Genomic DNA, 19,541 nt, shown 5'->3' with positions numbered 1-19,541 from the left:
TGTTTGGTATTGGTTTGGTGCTCCTGCGAAAGTTCGTGCTTTTCAGCGTTTTTGCAAGGCCTTTCGTTGCGTTCACGGGTTTGCGTTCACGTGCGTAGTAATTCGTTCGGCTTTTCAACGTTATCATTCGTTTCGCAAAGGTTTTACATTCCGCGATCAACTCGAACCTTTCAGTGTTTAACCCAAGCATGCGTTTGAAATTCTGTGAGTTCTTGTCGCCTTTCCGTGTATCTCCTTTTCGTTTGCCGATCAGCAGTTGCATAGATACATAAACACTTGAATTCTGCCAAATCATTTTCATGCGCGAAGTGTTAATCTCTCCGGAAACCGATAGTTCCCTCAGAAATGGCTAAAAGGCTAAGCGTAGTCCTTCCCATACTGAAACACCAGCCACCCAAACAAATTCCGAACGGCACTAAAGCTGTTGACAATGATCATTGCAGGTTAGTACTTTCCCAATCAGTATTATTTTCCCATGAAGTTAGGTTCTTGTCTGTGAGAAATTGTTTCCACTTCATCTGATTTAGTGCATCACCTCAGCTGCAAAGCGCACTCTTGCTAAGGTGCTCGCTGAGTCTCATTCCGTGTGAAACTATGTTGTTTTGGTGCGCTAAGTTTGTTCATAGCAGACAAGACTACTGGCTTTTGCTTCAATGCCATCGCTCCTCATACCCCTATCAGAACCCTTTAAAACCCATTATTTCCATTTTTAGTTTCTGTTATGTCTTGGAAACTTTCATCGCCATGTTTATATCTTGGCTAGAGCGAAAACGTAAATGATGAAAGTGTTGCATCAGTCTCCAGAAATGTGATCAATAATGCCCTGGAGACTTCACGAGCTCCTAGGTTCCTTGACCTCTGGTTGTTCATCCATGAGTTAATACCGTCGCAATTGTTTGGTACAGAAGTTTCTTCTGTCAACTACTCCTTCAGATGTAGACATTCTGATCCCAATAGCACGGAAACTTCGTGTTTATGGCATGCACCTCTGTGTACTTGAACTTTTTACTACCAATTTCATTTGTTCACTTACTTACACAACACATCCTTCCTCGAAAACTTGCTTGGCATCCAAGTCTGACAGCCTCTTTTGCGGGGTAGGAATACTCGGTACCTTTCAAATTGATGAAAATCCAAGGTTACCATAAGGACTCCATTGGTGGTTGTTGATGATGTTTTTACCTTCCTCCATAAAAATCTTTCGTGTTCACCTGAACATGATGCAGAAAATTTTCTTGTTTCATCTCATTGTATGGAGCGTATATCTGTGATTTTCAGCCAATTGATAAAGGCAAGATTCAAGTAGAGAAAATTGCTTTTTTTGTAACTGAGCTAGAGTATCTCGTTATCCAGAATGAAGGTGTCTGAATTGATTGTTTAGAAGAGTTGTGCTAACGGTAATAAGATTGAAAGCCCCGATTAAGAAGCTTTAAATGGCTATAGTTTACATGAAAGGAAAAATTATGCTTTGATATTTTTCATGTAATCCATTTTTATCATGGTCTGCCCGAAGTAAAATCAGCATTGAATGGGAGTTAATGAACTTTAACCATAACAATGTAGTTGAAGTCCCTCGTACCTTGAAAATATTTAGTGTTTCAATACTGCTTGCTTAATATTTTCTTGTTTTTGGGTTTGAAAGTAGTTGCTCTTGTGTCATAGATTTCTGCACCTTTCTATGTGAAAAATTATTTTTCTCCTTTGTTTTGGTCTCTCTTCCTAACCTCAAAGCTCATTGATTGTAGGTACATTTCAAGGTTAAGGTTATTGTCAAAAAGTTGAAAGCTCTCAAATGCTGAGCACAACCAAAAGCTAAATGGTTCAATAATGTCTCTCAATTTTAAGAGCTTGCAAGGATTTTTGTAAACTTTAACGTCTGATTTTTATAAAGATTTCAATCGATCTAGAACCCTTGTTTAGAACCCTACTTACTTGTTTATATTCTGTCCCTTAACTGTTATCAAGTGTTTGATGTTCTTTTTTATCTTCCAATTACTCTTCTATCTTAGCTACCATTAGCATGATTTCATACTGTGCATCTTTGCCCTTGAGGTCTCATTATAATCAAGGATATACTCCACACATGAGCGCCCCAACTTCGACAGGGATCTATCTCCAAGAGAGGATCCCTGATATATCAAGGATATCTGTCCGTAAACAGACCGAGTGTGCATTTCAAATTTTCTTGGTTTTGTTGTGGATACAAATCATGTCACCACTATTTCACCATGTGATCAGTGGTACCTAGGTAAGCCAAATGATCGAATATACGGCAATGGTGGAATCCCCATTTCTGCGACAATTTTTTATCATTATAGAAGAACAATCTTGTTGCTTGTTGAAGGAAAACACTGCCAATAATGTGGCAAGTCAGTAAGTTCAGTGACCCTGATTGTTCCGAGCTTCCTGAAACAGTGAGTGTCAGTATAGAATTCAAGGTCGCTAAGTGACGAACCGTAGATGAACAAGGCTCGTGGTCCTTACAAAAATTACAGTTCAGCAGACTTAATGTTCTAACTAACTGCAGGGAAGCACATCAGTGTAGAAGATTGACACACAAGTTTCTAGATTATTGCTGAGTCCATGTATGCTAAATGTGTAAAATTCAAAGCTGTACAGAAATGCTCCCAAAAAATCCAGCCATCTCCTCTAAGAAGTTGCCTCAATCCAAATTTGTCTGATAGGGAAGTTTTGTCAGTCTTTTTGTAGCTGAACTTGCAAAGCGAGTAGTTGTACTTGTGGCACCACCGATCTTGCTAGAAATCAAGAAGGAGATGACAGGAAGGGACAAATGGCATGCGTCGACATTAAGGCACAATTATAATTTGGCTCTTAAAAAATCTTAAGTGGGTTAAGAAATTTGTTTAGATGTTCAGACTCTAATAAAATTCAAAGCCAGTTGCGGTTTGCTTGCCTGCAGATAGACTTCTTCCTTACAGTATCATCGAGTATGCTGAAAGAAGTCTATCTGCTCATGCCAAGTGAGTGGTCATGTTCAATAACTACTTTCTTCATTGTCAATGAAAGTCCTTGGGCATGAAATATGCCCTTAGTAAGCTCCCAATGAATTTGACAGACAAACTGATGATGCGGATAATTTTATCATAATCACTCATGACATTTCTCTCCTTTTCAGATCTGTCATGCGGACACCAGATGTTGAAGGTGGAGACGATGTGTCGAAAGACATTTCCAATGATCCAGAAGCAAACTCTGACAGTGAAATCTGTGCTGTTTGCTTCAAGGCTTTCTCCCATTACGATCAGTTAAAGCAACACATGGAGAGTGCCCATGCAAGTACCGTTGGATGCATAATGTGCTTCGCAGAATTTGATTCGGGAGTCAGTCTAATAAAACACATCAAAACTCATTCCAACCACTGTGACAAGTGCCAGATGACTCTCTCCTCTCAGAATCAGTTATTGGTGCACTTCCAGAAAGTCCATCGCAACATGAGTTTCAAGAAGAAGTCGAAATCGTGCCCTGACTGTTCAAAAAAGTTTGAGTCGAAGTCTGAATACATGGAGCATAGATTAACGCACAAATCCAAACAATCATGTACATTTAAATCGAAAAAGAATTCTACTCCCTTAGCTGTCTCAAAGTCAGATAATCATGTAAATAAACTGAAAAACTCCTCCCCGACCTCTAAAAGCAATCAAAGTCTCAGTGAAAAAATTTCAAGGAATGTCGATGATGTTACCAGCTGTCAGTTACCTGCCAAAGCACCTTCCACACCAAGTAAGCCGCCAGAAAATGATGCGCCAACCCGATCTCAGCAAGCTACCAGTACCTCTCACTCGGAGTCATCGCCTCCAAATAGGTAATGCTTATCTCCCCTTCCAATCATTGCCACATACTAGAGAATTGAAGTTTAAACGACTCGGAACTCCAAATCAATTGAAATCATGAACAGAAATTCTAATTTTTGGAAAAAATTCCTAAGGTTGTCACTCCCCGGAAAAAATTAAAAATATCTGTTCAAATGGTACTTATATATTTCCGTGAAAATTCTATATTTTAGATTTATAAGCTGAGGGCTCTTTTGTTATCATGTTTTCAAAATTCTTTGAGGCCTACGCCTACCTTGACATTGCTTTATTATGCCAAGTTTGCAAAGCGGTTGTCTTTTTTTGTTTTTGTTGTAAATCCAAATGCAGGTCTTAAAGTAACGGTTCATGTTGGGATATGAAAATTATGAGCCCCAACTCGTGAATCAAGTTTCAAAACTGATACTTATCAATGATCTGTGTATTTCTATGGACTTTAGCACTGATTAGAATCTGCCGCAGAACATTTTGTTAATTATTAGGTATTTCTGTCTCATTTAAGCATCTTGAGATCTCCTCTTAATGAAGCTCTAAACATTATGATGTCAGCTTTCTCATCAAAATATCAAGTAGAACAAATAAAAAAATAAAAATCCCATCAAAACACTAGTGGGTCAAATTGTGCCTCCAAGTTAAAACCGTAATAGATGACTCGTCTTGAAGGAAGTAGTGACATCATATGATATCACTACTTCCTTAATGCCAATGGATTGAGTTTACCAATGTACCAAGTTGCGTTTTAGGAAAAAATAAGCCAAGAGTAGTTTTGAGTTCAACAAGTCGTGAATTTTCTTCTGTCAAGAATTCAAAGTCTAGAAAGAGTACCTCGAACAGTAAAACAGTGGTAACAGTGAGACTCGATGGAGGAATAAATTTTTGAAAGTCTTTATTTTGGTTCAGTTTTGAAGTCACTTGGTGCCTACTCGGTAAACTATGTCCTCATCAAGTAAATGTCACATTATTTTCCTCAGCTTTTATTAGATAAAAATTCTGAAATGTTTTTCGCTTGTTGCACTACCAAAAATATTTCAGAATTTTCATGGAATAAAACCCTGTTGAAATAACACAGCATTCACTTTACCTTTTTTGAGACAAGTCATCCATCATATTTTCAACTTTCTCTCAACTCCAATGAGCATAAATTTCTCAGCCGTCACAGAGTAATCATGATGAAGTAAGTTCATAGGCGAGTTCATCTTGCAGACTGCAAATAAAGGGTCATCAAAAAGTCTGCCACCATTCGAAGCAGGCATCATCCCCTTAAATTCTGAACAAAACAAGGAAAGACTTGAAATTTTGTGAGTGCCTTTAGGTCAAAGGAAACGACTTTTGGGGTCTCCCAAAATTTAAAAAAAGCCACTCAGAAAAGGGGCAAAACTTAGAGGTTACAGGCAGGAGGGTGGTGCAGGCCTTTTGGGTTACCCTATATAATTAAAGAATGTTTTACTCATTCAAATTCTGACCTATTGCCAGTTGCACTTCTTAATTGAAATGGAAATGCGGATGGATTCAATGAAAGCACTACATAAGGAAATAAACTCGGTAATACTTTTTCTTGAAGTCTCAGACCCTCTTTCGGACAAACAAAAGTTTTCTTTTAGCCAATTATTTACTGATTTCAAGTCAAACATCACCTGAACTATTATTTTTCTTTAATAATTGATTTTGTTTACAGCAAATTATATAACTATGCTGTACAATCATTGTAATCAAGTGATAAATGATTGATAGGGAGATAAGATTTAAATCAACTAGAGCCGAGAGATTCTTTTGATCGCAAATGATGCCTTTTAGAAGCCGTGCCTAATGGCTAGTGTTGCTTGATGTATTGAATCTAAATATTTTCAGTAATTGTCAAGACACTGGGTTTATGAGGCACATGGGAAAAGGGGCCCTTGTGCATGATGGCACATTTTTTAAGAGAACCATTTTCTACGAGGTAGAGAATTAAGAATTTGAACCGTAGAACAGGGTGTCTATATGTCCGGAATTTTCGGAAAGTCCGGAAATAGTTTTGATTTTTTAAGCACGGTCCGGAAGTATTGAAAAAGTGCAGAAATTCGGCAAGAAGTTCCGGAATTTTTTTTGCAATTTGAGCGAGAAATTCAAATTTTTGACATTTTTCGAATATCGTCAATTGGAGGTACTGAATAAGTACTGAATTCTTTTGTTGAGGAGGTACTGAATTTCTTAGGAATGTACTGGAAAAGAACTGATTATTGGCCAGCCTGTTTTAGTCGACACCATGGAAGAAAAGCTGATTCTCATATCCCTCAGAATAAGGGTCGCGTTCATAGTTGTTCTCTAAAAAGGTCATTTTCCTAGGGGGCCCCAATGGTTTAAATTGTGATTAAAGGTGGTTCAAAGAGGTTCTGAACATAGCATCATAATGATGAAAATTTTTGCATATCTCAAGTGAAATTCAGCAGTATAACTTCGGAAAGAATGAACCTAATAGAAATTTAATTAAGATCAACATTTCAATCAAGTTCCTGTAGATTTATATTTTCTTAAATTAAAAATTACTAAATTTATTCAGTTATAAACCTCGATTTTAATTTATTTTGTTTCAGTAATTATCTTCCAAAAATATAAATTGTTTCTAACTAAAATTCTGGTTATACTGTTTAATAAAGCAATTTTTAATTAAATCAATTTATTTAATAACTTGATATTTACCGGAAGAGAAATCACAATGTAAACCATATAGGGCTTCTTATGGAAAGGAGCTTTTTAAGGAACGACCATGAATATGACCCAATATGTTCAGTCAATTTTTGTGCAAGTAGAGGGTACCAAAATAATGCGAATAATTGTACATAATGTGCCAAGTTTGGCCCCCAAACAGGGCATAGAACAAGATAATTTCTTCTCAAAAATACGTCTTTTGAACCAAAGATTTCTTACTATTGAGCCTCTGATTTGAAACAATATTCCTGAGCGTTATTTATGCCAAAGTATTGATAAAACACTCTTTTAAACAGCAGCTTTCCTCTCTCAATTTTAGGTTTTTTTTTTTGCAGTAGTTTCCTCTCCCCCGCACAGTCGCATGTTCAATTAGAGACTTGCTGGTCATGCCTAAAAGAAATGGTAGACTTTGGTTGTAATTTTTTAAAGGAATGTTTGAGATCCAACCAGGCACTTCTGATAACTTTGGCATGCATTTTCTGATACCCAGGAGAGAGTTGATGAATATAATCAGAGGAAATTACAAAATTTTGAAATTAGAATTGTAAATCTTTAGAAACATCCTCCAAGTAGTTATACGGAAAAATTCAGCAAAGAAATTTTTACTCATCATGTTAGTGAAGACACTAAAAGCTCAGTAAGTTTCATAAAAATGATTTACGCCTCTTTTGGAACTTGATGTATTCAGAAATTTTCATGGCTGTCAGAACAGCAATTTGTAGAGATAGTAATTTTTTTGCTCTCTTTTTCCATTAATCGTGCATCCTCATCTTTATTTAGAACAATTCTCATAATTACAGGTACTAGTTCCTACTTTTCCACCAAAAAAGTATTCATGTGAAAGTAAAATATTCATGCAAATTTTAATACTGTACAAAGAACTGTATTTTAGTACTGTACTATACTATTTTTCATAGAAAATAATAACTACTCCAACGTGCACATGTACTTATACGAACGCCTCTTTGTAATACATGAAGTGTTGAATCTAACAATTCTAAGCCCTGAACATGACATGTTAAAAATTGGAAGTGCGTTTTCTCAAAGTTTTGTCCTCTGGGTCGCAAACTTGCAAGGTACAACTCCTGTTTCGTTTAACATTTTGAGGTGTGTAAAAATGTTCTTCAGTTTCCTTTTCGACCGTCATATATTAGTGTGTTTAAGATCCGAAAGAAACAGCAACAAAATCCAAATAAATGGAAAACAAAGAAGAAATAGACGCTGAATTTTTAGAATGGCAAATCAGTATTGCTATGTTTCAAAATAACTGCTGTCTTTTATTCTTGTACAGAATTATCTTTGCAGGATTTGTCAAATTGTTTTCCGTCTAATTATTTTTCTGTAAAAGATGAGAAAACCTATTAAAGCAACTTTTGTTTGTTCCAGGACCTCACCAACAGTGAACGTGGAAAAATCAAAGACACCTCCAAGCGATACAAAAAGCCTGCTGACGCCGAACCCTGCCCCTACTTCGAATTCAAAGCCCTCAGGCCACAAAATTTCCCCAAATGCAGTAGTGAAGCCAAGTTCAGCTGGTGCCATCAAAGAAAGGAAAAACAGCAGCATCTCCAAGGCAGTTCTCTTCGAAAGTCCAGATTTTGCAGCAGTGCTATGTGCAAGCGTCGACCCAAAAAGTAAACCGAAAGACTCAAAAAGTGGTAAGTCAGTAGATCATATGAATATGTCTCCTGTAGATGGGAAAAAGTGTGTCCCTAACCCTGTGGCTGCAGAGCGAAGAAGGTCTAACATCGACTCATTGACTCATCCACCTATCGAGAGGAAAAAGGCTATTGTCCTAGATCCTATGACTCTTACCAACCCAGAGAGAAAGAAAGAAGATCTCAAAGCTCTCTCTGTTGCGGAGCGGAAAAAACTAGTGGATCGTCCTGTTACAATATCAGCTGTGGAACGTAAAAAATCATCAGCCGACTTGGCGACCTCTTCTTCACGAAAAAAACAGGCTGATTCACTGACTCCGTCAGGTACCGAGAGGAGAAAATCTATCCTTGTTGATACAACGCATCCTTCAGGTTCAGAAATGAAAAGTCAGACTGGTGACTCAGGGAAAAAATCAGTAATTTCTGATCCAATAACCTCTGCCAACTCAGAAAGTAAGCATGTCAGTAATCATCCGACCAAAAAGATCCATAAAAAAGGAGTGAAGATCATCCAGTGTCATCTCAAACCTGGGGTATCTTTACTTTCAAAGAGCAAGCATGGTTCTTCTCTACTGAAAGGTTCTAAAACTTCGGTCAAATCCAAAATTTCTGGCACTGAGCTCTCACCAAAATCAACGAAAGGACTTGAGAAATCACCACCTGAACAAGACATTTCAGAACTAAGTGTACCAAAAAATGTATCCATTAGGCTTACAAAATTGTCTAATCAAAAAACCACACCATCTAAAGGAACCGTCTCTTCATCATCCGTTAAATGTAAGAAAATGGGACAGAACTTAGACTCCTCGACAAACCAAGTTTGTGAGTCGCATACTATGAATTCTCACAGTTCAGATCAACTCAGGCCATGCACAGAAAAGGAACCTGTCTCTGTCCCTGCAGAATTGCCGTCAACCCAGAAGATTAGTGAGTCAGGAGTCAAAATTTCTCCTAAAGTTACCTCTCCAATGCCCTTTGATGAAAAAGTTCAGTCTCAACCTGCAGCAGTAGAAAATTCCAAAGACATGTCTCTCATGGTGAATTCCAGGCCTAAGAGGGTGCGTAAGAGTCTCTTTACTCTTAACCCGGAAGATTTGCTTGAAGAAACAGAACCTAGTCAAGTTGAAATGAACTTTGATGAATCTCAAGTGGTGTTTGAAGTCTCAACAGTGTCTTCTAATGGCGAGCTTGAAAATGAAGAAGAAATGAATACTTCGAAAGAAATACAAAGTGGAACGGAAGAGCTAGTGGTAGACAGTTGTTCAAGACAAATTGACAAGCCTGTCGTAGATGGTTGTCCGACGGGAGGAGAAAACACAGGTGAAGAGAAATTGAATGAAGAGGAGAGTAAGACTGATGTGAAAGTGGATTTGGTCTCTGAACTCAAGAGGCAAGTAAGTATGGAATTAACACGCAAACTTCAAAGCCTGGGTGTGACGAAAGACAGTTTGGATGCAGGAGTTCCACAAAACTGCAGTCTCATTCTACCAACAACGACGGATAGCGCTAGAGCATTTGCGAAGAAGAAAGTTGTGTCCATGGAGCAGTGCATCAAAGAATTTGAGTCCATCCAAAAGAAGGAGGGAAAGAAAGAAGATAAGAAAAAGGTGAAGAAAGGTAGCAAGAAATCTCTCAAAAATGCCAAGGAGCAAACAGTTGAAATTGAAGAAAATGGGTGTGAGGATTCCGTTTCCAAGAGCTCTAATAACAAGAAGAAATTCACCAAAAATGCCAAAAAGGAGACAGATGAAGCTGAAGAAAATGGATTTGACGATTTGTCAACTTTGAAAAGCTCTAATAGTAGAAAATCAATCAAAAATGGCAAGAAGGGGAATGAAGAAGATGAAGAAAATGGGTTTGATGATCAGTCTATTTTCAAGAGTACAAAACTAGAAAAGAGGGGAAAGCCAGGTAGATCCAGGGCAAAGATGCTGTCCACTTTGCGGGACTTTAGCGAAACAGAATCTGAAGCTGAAAAACAGGCGACCGAAAGCACTGACAAGAAAAGCCAGAAGAAAAAGGGTAAGCGTTCTCTGGAGAAAACTTCGGCTGATCCTGAAATACCAGTGACCTCTGAGTCTGAAATTTTAAATCAAACTAGTTTACAGCCGAAGGTGAGAAAAATCAAAGTTGCCAAGATCAAGAAAGATGTAGACAGTCCGCAAACTATAACATCAGAAAAGCAAGAAAGCACCTCTAAACCGCATGAAAAGGCAGGAAGAAAGCGAAGAGTGTCAGCGTTGATTGAGGTTGATGGGATGTCGGAAGTGCAATCACCCAAACATGGTGAGGCCCCTGAAAAGATGATCAAAACTACTCCAACAGCTGATGCCTCCAGTTCCGCGCCACCCTCTATCACTCAAACTGAGCCAGTTGTCCCCAAAAAACGAAATCCTCCCAAAGCCAAAAGCTTTGACCTGGATGATATTCCTCAAGAGACGTTGATCCAGGCTGTCATCGATAATTTCAAGCAAAACCAGTCAGACTCATTGTCTTTGTGTTGTACAGTGTGCGGACGGAAATTCTCACGGCTGCAAGCGCTCAACTCTCACCTAAAATTGCAGATATTTGTCATCAGAGACAAACATCAGGTTTTACTCCAAGATTGCTTCCCTGAGGCTCCTGTAGATCCTCCAATTATGGAGGAACCTGAAATTCCTGGTGAATACATCAGCAGCATTAGCCCGGCGCACCATGTCTCCTCCTATTCTTCCAATGATCTCATTTCTCCTAAGAAAGTTACACCGAAGAAGACCCGCTGTTTGAAAGGCCTTGAAATTGCAGATGAATTTAGTAATGGTTTGGACGATGTCGTTAATGATTCGTTCTCTGGTAGTGATCGATCGGATTCTCCTTATTCCAGCATCATCAGTTCCCAGCCAGTTGTTTTGCTTGATGATATAGGTCACTTATTGCCGTCCGTCTACTATGAACGGCAGAAAGATTTCAGCGATTCGAGCACCCACAGCACACCAGTGAAGGACAATTTGACTGATCTGGACAAATCTCTGAGTGTTGTGGAAGAGCTGTTCCCTGAACCAGAACCAGAAACGATCTGCGCATTATGCAACGCCAAGTTTGATTCAAATACAGATTTAATGATGCACATTATGTGTCACATGTAGCAAATTTCTGTGTCTACCATGAAAGCCTCTTCCGCTCCGCAAGGTTTATTTTTTTGTTTTGTGTTTTTCTTTCCATGTTTGTAAGTTATTGTAAAAACGCTGTTATGTTTTGAAATTATTTTTATTTTGTATTATGTACAGATTGTACAGGATGTAGTTTTATCTCCCCAATGGAAGCTGTGAGTAAGCACTCTCCTATCGTAGACCTTATGTTACCGGCACTTTCCAACAGCAAGGAAGTGTTGCTTGCTTTAAGGGAAAATTCTTGCTTAACTTATATTTTTTTCCATCATTCCTATCTTTCCACCAGCTCTCTTCCCTTAAAAAAACCCATTATTGATTTTTCTAATGTCAGTTTTTTTCCCCCCGAAGCAATAGAAGTCCAAAGGACCTCATACAAAAGAAGTTAAGTTTGAAACTTCAATCAAATGTAGCGTTGGTAGATTTAAGTTTCCTGACCGGTTATTCCTAAGCTAACACAGTTCTCCTATGCTCTCAAAACTCAGAAGAGTATTTTTCATAATTTTAGTATCAGATCTGATACAATCATAATTCAATCTGAGCATTCTTCAAAAGAGGAAAAGCTTTTACAGCTAATGGAGGAATTTGAATTGTAATGTGAAAAAGTTTGCTCAATGAGGGAGGTTTTTTTGAACAAAATTTTAGTGTTGAATTTTAAAACTACCTTCTTTTTTCAAATACTTGCCGTGTAAAAATCGGGAGCTGGTTTTGCAATCTTGAATGTGATGAAGGTTTTTTGCTGAAGAAAGTGCTTTTGCAGCAGAGCTGATCATAGGTATACTGCCAACCAATTTTCTGAGCAGTTGTGGATTGTCCTATTTAACTTTTTTCTTACCTAAGGAGTGTTTATTTTTTGTTCTTGTTTTTCAAAAAAGTTTTGAATTTGTAAGAAATTAGTTTTTGCAAGACAGTAAACATGGAAAATATTTTACTTATTATCTGCCTTCAGTAGTTGCATCTGGAATGTATTTTTTAGGTTTCAGTGCCAGGAATGTACACACAGCTAATGCTAGAAATCAGAGTTTCCTTTAAAAATCAAACTTGAAGGCCAGTTCAGTTTGGCTTGCCCAGTGTAGTGACGAAGGTAGAAAACCAATTTTACATTCATTTTAGAGTTCATCTTTTAGCGCACTCTTCCTTGTCACCTTTTTACTTTCAATAATATTATTATATTTGCATCCAATTAAAATTGAAATGCAGCTCCAATTGGACCCTACTCTCACAAATGTTTTAATATTTTTCTTAAGGACCCAACTGCCAAAATCCAAGTTTCAGAAAAAGCAGGAAAAATTGTGCTATTCTGCCTGCCCTTGATATTTTGAGCCCTTAATGGACCGAGTTAAACAGAAAGGAACCAAGCCACATCAGCTATTGCCAAATTTAAGCGGGCAATTTAATTTTTCACATGAAAACGGAAGAGCGGATTTTTGTGCAAATTTCGATGAATTTTCTCCATAATACATAGCAAATTCCTTAAAATTTTCAAAGGAATCCGCGCAAACGTTCTCTTGTAAAAAATCAAATTTCCCTGTTAAATTCGGCAATAGCTGATGTAGCTTGGTTCCTTTCTGTTTAATGCGGTCCAAATATGTATGTAGCTAAAAAATACCTGTTGAAACTGGGCTGAAAAGATTGAACGTATGTTGAATGGCATACTTTTTTTCGTTTTTCTGGAAACTTGGATTTCAGCACTTGGGCCTCTAAGAAAAATATTGGTTCAATTTTTCTAGCAACATTCTATTAGATTCAACTCGGTGGAATTTACAGCTTCTTCTTTCTTATCAGCCCTGTAAAATTTTCTTCCCCAGCGGGCGGACTATTGAAAGTTTAAAGTAGCGGGATTAGACATCAAATTGCTATACATTGCATGGCTGTGACAGAGCTATGTCTTGTCATATCAGGCTGACATATTTTCAATAATCGGGCCGTAGAGAAACTTTTTTACACACACGCTATTTGTGTATTACTCTGTTCAGTATTTTCATGTCCTTTACTTGGAAATTGATCATTGTGCCTTGACTCTTTTGTAACATAATTGTTCTAAAACTTGTAAAATTCTTTGTGCTGATTTCAAGTTCCATTGATTTATTTTTTAAATGTGAATACACCGATGGAAATCTTGAAAGGAGCCCACTAACAAATTAAGAGGGGTTTTAATTTCATTAAAGAGTTAGCTGTGATCAAGTGTAGACCTTCTCAGTTGTAAAAAAACTTTCAACCACTGATAACTTTTCTCAGACCCACCTTTTTCATTTGCTTTCAAAAGTCTCGAAGCAGGTGATAATTTTTATTGCTCTGCAAAATAACTTTATTGGTAATAAATTACTCGGTTTTGAGATGGTTAAATTAGCAATGTCTCCGTTATTCATAGTGATGCCTATGAAATCAATTGGACGTTAATTATAAGATAGTAGAGTCTTTTGAGTTTTATTGTAAGGACTAAGTATTGATTACTTAAATTTAAAAAAATACATGTAAGTAACATTTGTTACAGGCCATCAGAAAAATGAATTTCAAATTTTGTCTTAAAAAATTCATACTTTCAGTTTCAGGTGAATCAATGTTTATCCTAGTAATATAACAAATTCTGAATCTACCTACTTGAAAATGTGAAAAATTGTTTTTGTTCTTTTTTTCAACTCAACTGTGATGGAGGAAACTTATTTGGACAAGCACCCCAAGTAGATCAATGGTTTCACACATGTGTAGATCCTTTAGTCCATAGATTGAATAGACTATTCATTTAAGAGAGATTTTAAGCACTACCATACATGTTTTCTCCTCAAAATTCAAGTTCAACACAGTGAGCCTACCAAAAATTTCCACATTCATTTCTCGATTAAGGAACCAATGTTTTCTTTGCTCAAAAATGTCAACTTCCTGCCTGTTTAAAGACCTTAGTCTGCATAAGGCAAATCTAGCCTCAGACTACTTTCAGTGTATTTTATAATGAGAATTCTCTATCAGGGTTCTGAATTCTACCTAACAACTTGGAAACCAGAAGTTGAGAACTGAGCATCAAAGAAGAAGTTTGTTTTAATCGCTAACTTGACCTACCTATGTTGATTTCGATTGTTTAGAAAGGAGGAATTTGACTTTACTGATAGGCAATAATATACCATTATCTCATTTGTAAGTTGGATCATTTCGAGCAGAAGGGAACCAATGCTACTGCATTGTTTTCCAAATCATATAATTTCTTCATTGCATCAAAAAATTCTGAATTTACGTATAGCATTAAAATTTCCGCGATCGTTTCCCTTGAAAGCTAAAAATTATTTTGTAGAAAAACACGAATTATTAACTACTGTAGGCATTTTTCAGATATGGATGAAGATGCTTGATTTTGAAAATGCTGTAATCGCTTTGGTTCCTCATATTAAATTGTCGCTCTTCTGATGTAAGGGCCTACCTCGATTTCCATGTGAGCCCTGTTTTATATGTAAATCCATGCTCTCTGGGGCTCATGAGGAAAGTGAGTCATTTGGTTCTTTAATTCTCGCATAATAAACTATTCCATTGTTCAATGATTCTTTGCTAGGTGTGTCCAATATGAACGGAGATATCATCTGTTGAAAAACTGAGATGATCTGACTTCTTTAAACGGCAATACCTTAGTTAATTTTATACATAAGAATTTATCCTTCGGGCGTACTCCACTGTTATTTGCAAAAATTGATTTGAAAAAATGATTCAGTCTTTGAAACTTGTCAGATTGAAAATCTTGTTTCATCAAGTCGCTAGCCAGTCTCATAAAAAAGTGCCAGTTTTCCGCTCGAATGAAATGCATCTAATCTGTAAGACAGTCGTTATGAAATTAATACATTTAAAATCCTTCTTTTCATAGCTAAAATTGGTTCATAAAAATTGGCAATCCATCCCCAGTTTTTATTATTCAAGTCAAGTCCGAAGTTACTTTAACTGACAAATATATTTTGTCCAACTTTCTTTTTACTTATTGCATGTCCAACACCACAATAGGAGACCTGATCAGTAATGGAAACTGACTTTACAATATTTTACTTCAGCAATATTTTTCCTGTAAAAGCACTCTACTGTTCACTGGGTTCACAAATTCTAAGCAGTAAGAATCATCACAAATCTATACGAGTGATATTTTTGTACATACACCAACACAGCATCTCTTAATACCGTATGAAGCATTCAAAATACTCCAGTGTGTCACTTATTTTTCAAAAGGAATTCTTTAGCTAGAATTCTGGCATATTATTAGGGTGAATTGAGCCTGTGAAGTTTGATTAAATCCTCTTGACGTTGATCATAATGAGGTTTCTGAACTCTTTAGGTTACGAAACTCATGAAGTTTAAGCATGATTTGTTTGTTCAACCCCTTCCATGTAGTTGCATCAACCTGAAAATATTTCTCACTACTTTTTTACTTATTTTTATACATTGCAAGATTTTCCTCCCAGCAAATGCCACCGAGGAATTTAGTTTTGTACAAAGCACCTGGCTGAATGCGGGTAGACTGATTCGTAAATTTTATCACCATTCATGTTTTTAATTATGTTTTTCCTTTTTTAACGATTTTTTATTTGAAGCATGCGCTGTATGAAATTTGTACATAGTCTGTACCATTTACGTAGGAGTAATGTATCGAGATATATTTAGAAATACCGTGTCATTGATGATGTATATCCTAATAATAATCTATTATTTTAATTAATTGTTTGTTATCATTTGCACTTCTTTTAAAATAATCAACCTGCGAGCAATTTACCCGTGTACGGGTCAAGTTTTGAATGAATGGTATTTTAATTTACCGAACTGATTGATTACATTACGTTGCTCCACTGAAACAAGGGCATATCTCTATTTCCACATGAGACCTGAAAGATATGGAGTCATAAGGAGAGAGAGCACAGGGCTAACGTAGATATTCAGGTTCACCCTGTTCCGAAGTGTTGCTAGTAAAAGAAGAAAGCAGATCGACTTTTGCGACTTTGTTCATTGCCCTGCAGCTGTCATTCTCTTTGAGGAAAGCCCCATCGTCCATATCGCAGAAAGTTCTTTCCACTCTCGACATGATCAACCCTCCGACAGTCTGACTGTCTAAACTTTTGAAAAATCCTAGTATAGCAGTGGCTGTTGAGAAAAGTTGTAAAAAACTCGTAAATTTTAAGAGAATTTTAAGAGATCTCCTAAAATTTACTTTAAAACCACTTGAAAATTACGTAAAAAAAAACTCTTGAAATATTCGTATCAGGAAACCCTTTTCGGGTATTTTTTTACCTAAATTTGAAGAAAAATTGTAAGTAAATTTTTTACGTACATTTTAAGTAAAATACCTACTTTTTTTTTAACTTCCTGCGGACAAAAACGAGGAAAAAAGTGGTGAACAGAAAAGTATAAAAAGAACAGTTGCAGCCCATACAAATTGAGGATATATTTTATTGATTTTTACCTAAATTTTACGTTTTCTTTTAATTAAAATAGCACTATTTTTTTACTTAAAAGAATTCCCCAAAAGAGTGTCCTAAAACGAGTATTTTAAGAGTTGTTTTACTTAAAATTTACGAACTCTTACAATTAACAAGTTTTCCACATTTTTTTGGACAACTTTTTGTAGAACTTTTTTAAGAGCCATTGCTACTAGGGAATAAATTGAGGTTTAACTTGAGAAAATTTTTAATTATTAAGGTTCTGAGTGTTCTTCAGAGCTATTCTTGCAGCTACTAGCTGAAGTGACAGCACGAATACAAGATCAATTCGAAGTATCCAGGGGCGGACTGGTAGTCGAAAAGTTAGGAGGAGACCTCAATGTAAGGGCCCCTTCTGTCGTTCAGGGGCCCCTCTAAGAAGGTCCGGGGGCCCTCCCCCGGTAAATTTTGAAAATTTCACACTTTTTAAACACGTAGTCATTATTGGAGTTGGATTCTACAGTGCTTGAACTTCAAAATAACCCACTCTCAGGATTCATCGGGGGTCCCTTCATCACAAATGCTTTTGGCGACCTTCCATGTCTCTTTGAGACATATTTTCAAGGAATTCGGGGCCTTTTAGTGATTGAAAAGGATAAGAAAATTACAACATTACGGGAAAAAAACGATGACTCGAAAAAAATTCGCCGCGAGGGCCCCTTCGGGATCTCCGCGGCAAATTGTCAGGGGCGGCGATCGCCTCCCCGCCCCCATCGACAGTCCGCCCTGGCGGCACAGGAAAGCCGAAAAACCAAGCGGGGACGCTACTTCAATATTAAGCTTCCATCGCCTTGCTAAGGCGCAGGGATAGAACTATTTGAACTCTCCGGAACGCGTGAGGTATCACGCCTCAATTGAAGGCGTTTTCGAATTTTCTGTATTTACATGACGAGACTATCCAAATTTGTTTGCATTATATTGTAGATTTGAGTTCCTTTATTATTTCGTTAAAATACTCCTGCTTCTTAATTTTTAATTATTGTGGTTAAATTTTCTTTGTGCGAAATACAACCCTGGCTTAGGCGCCCTTAAACTACGCCCTGAACGGTCGAAACTACAGTAGCGGCACAGGAAAACCGAAAAACAACGCGGGGACGCTACTTCAATATTCATCTTCCACCTTCTTGCTTAGGCGCAGGGATACAACTATTTGAACTCCCCGGAACGCGTGAGGTATCACGCTTCAATTGAAGGCGTTTACGAATCTTATGTATTTACATGACGAGATTTTCCAAATTTGTTTGCATTATATTTTAGATTTGAGATCCTTTTATTATTTAGTTTAATTACTCCTACTGCTTAATTTTTAATTATTCTGCAAAAACTATCCATTTGCGAAATACAACCCTGGCTTTAGCGCCCTTAAACTACGGCCTTAACGGTTGAAACTACAGTAGCGGCACAGGAAAGCCGAAAAACCAAACGGGGATGCTACTACGCTACTTCAATATTAAGCTTCCATCGCCTTGCTAAGGCGCAGGGATACAACTTATCGAACTCTCCGGAACGCGTGAGGTATCACGCCTCAATTGAAGGCGTTTTCGAATCTCCTGTATTTACATGACGAGATTTTCCAAATTGATTTGCATTTTATTGTTGATTTGAGTTCCCTTTATTATTAATTGAAATTACTCCTGCTTCTTAATTTTTAAATTATTTTGCAAAAAATATCCATTCGCTAAATACAGCCCTGACTTTAGCGCCCTTAAACTACGGCCTTAACGGTCGAAACTGCAGTAACGGCACAGGAAAGCCGAAAAACCAAACGGGAACGCTACTTCAATATTAAGCTTCCATCGCCTTGCTAAGGCGCAGGGATACAACTTATCGAACTCTCCGGAACGCGTGAGCGCTTCAATTGAAGGCGTTTTCGAATCTTCAGTATTTACATGACGAGATTTTCCAAATTGTTTCGCATTATATATACTGTAGATTTGAGTTCCGATTTGAGTTTCCGTAAAATTTTCTCCTCCCCGCCCCCATGACCAGTCCGCCCCTGGAAGTATCAATATTTAAAGTTGAAGAATCATTTTCACTAGGTACATAGTTTGAAAATCTCAAAATATAGGTATCCCCCCAAAAAAACTGACTGAAGCTTTTCTCTGAAATTTTCTGGGAATATTTTAGGAAACTGTGGTTAGAGTCTGTTTCAGATAACTATTTCTTTCTTGCTGTCACTTACAGTGAGAAAGAACAAGTTATCTGAAACCGGCCCTCGTTTTCATTCAATGAAATGAAACCTTAGCAGAGCTTTACTATGTCCCAATCCAAGTTACGCATTTCATGACTGGAGCCATAGATGTAAACCTCGTTTATGCTTTGAGAGAGTAAGCACGCTCCTATACATTTAAAAAAATAAGAAACCATGTTTAAAAAGAAAATAAGTATGCCTATATCACGTTTAGATCATCGTACATGAAATTCGTGCAGCAACAATTGCCACATAACGTATTGAAGGCGAATTGAAAGAAGGTCTGGCAAAACACGTAGGTATTTCACATGAATCTGATTCTGATTAACAGAAAGTATGGTCATTAATGAGGACATTTTTGATTTAATACGTGGTTAAGTCTGAGAAATAATTTATGTAAATTCTCCCATCCACGTAATTTTTGTTGAGTTGGCGCTCTTTCTTTGAAACGTTGCCAACTGGCTTAGAACGGAGTAGATATCTTTCAACAAATTTACATTAAATTTGTGCAACTTGGCAACTCTGTCCAACACGGGGTGATGTGGAGCCATCGATGTGCTCAACTGCCGCCGCTGCCCCGCGCCGGT

At 37.3% G+C, this 19,541-nt stretch overlaps 1 protein-coding gene across 1 annotated transcript; it reads left to right on the top strand.

Moving 5' to 3' along the window:
- LOC109044459 (uncharacterized) lies at nt 1–16,009 on the top strand. Its single transcript, XM_019062182.2, has 3 exons — nt 1–443; nt 3,137–3,823; nt 7,905–16,009. Exons 1-3 carry the CDS (start codon nt 346–348, stop codon nt 11,299–11,301), a joined length of 4,182 nt encoding a protein of 1,393 aa, XP_018917727.2. The 5' UTR covers nt 1–345; the 3' UTR covers nt 11,302–16,009.
- Nucleotides 16,010–19,541: the final 3,532 nt, after the last annotated feature.

Source organism: Bemisia tabaci, chromosome 8 (genome assembly GCF_918797505.1).
Source record: "Bemisia tabaci chromosome 8, PGI_BMITA_v3".
NCBI classification, from domain to species: Eukaryota; Metazoa; Arthropoda; class Insecta; order Hemiptera; family Aleyrodidae; genus Bemisia; species Bemisia tabaci.
Note: the sequence above shows the minus strand (reverse complement) of the source record. Positions and strands in the feature narration are given on the sequence as shown.

What these genes read in the sequence shown, in the direction of transcription:
- LOC109044459 (XM_019062182.2), top strand. Translation starts at nt 346, where the DNA reads ATGGCTAAAAGGCTAAGCGTAGTCCTTCCCATACTGAAACACCAGCCA. An exon ending in GTTGACAATGATCATTGCAG is followed by an intron (nt 444 to 3,136) that starts GTTAGTACTTTC and finishes TCTCCTTTTCAG; the next exon opens with ATCTGTCATGCGGACACCAG. An exon ending in GAGTCATCGCCTCCAAATAG is followed by an intron (nt 3,824 to 7,904) that starts GTAATGCTTATC and finishes TGTTTGTTCCAG; the next exon opens with GACCTCACCAACAGTGAACG.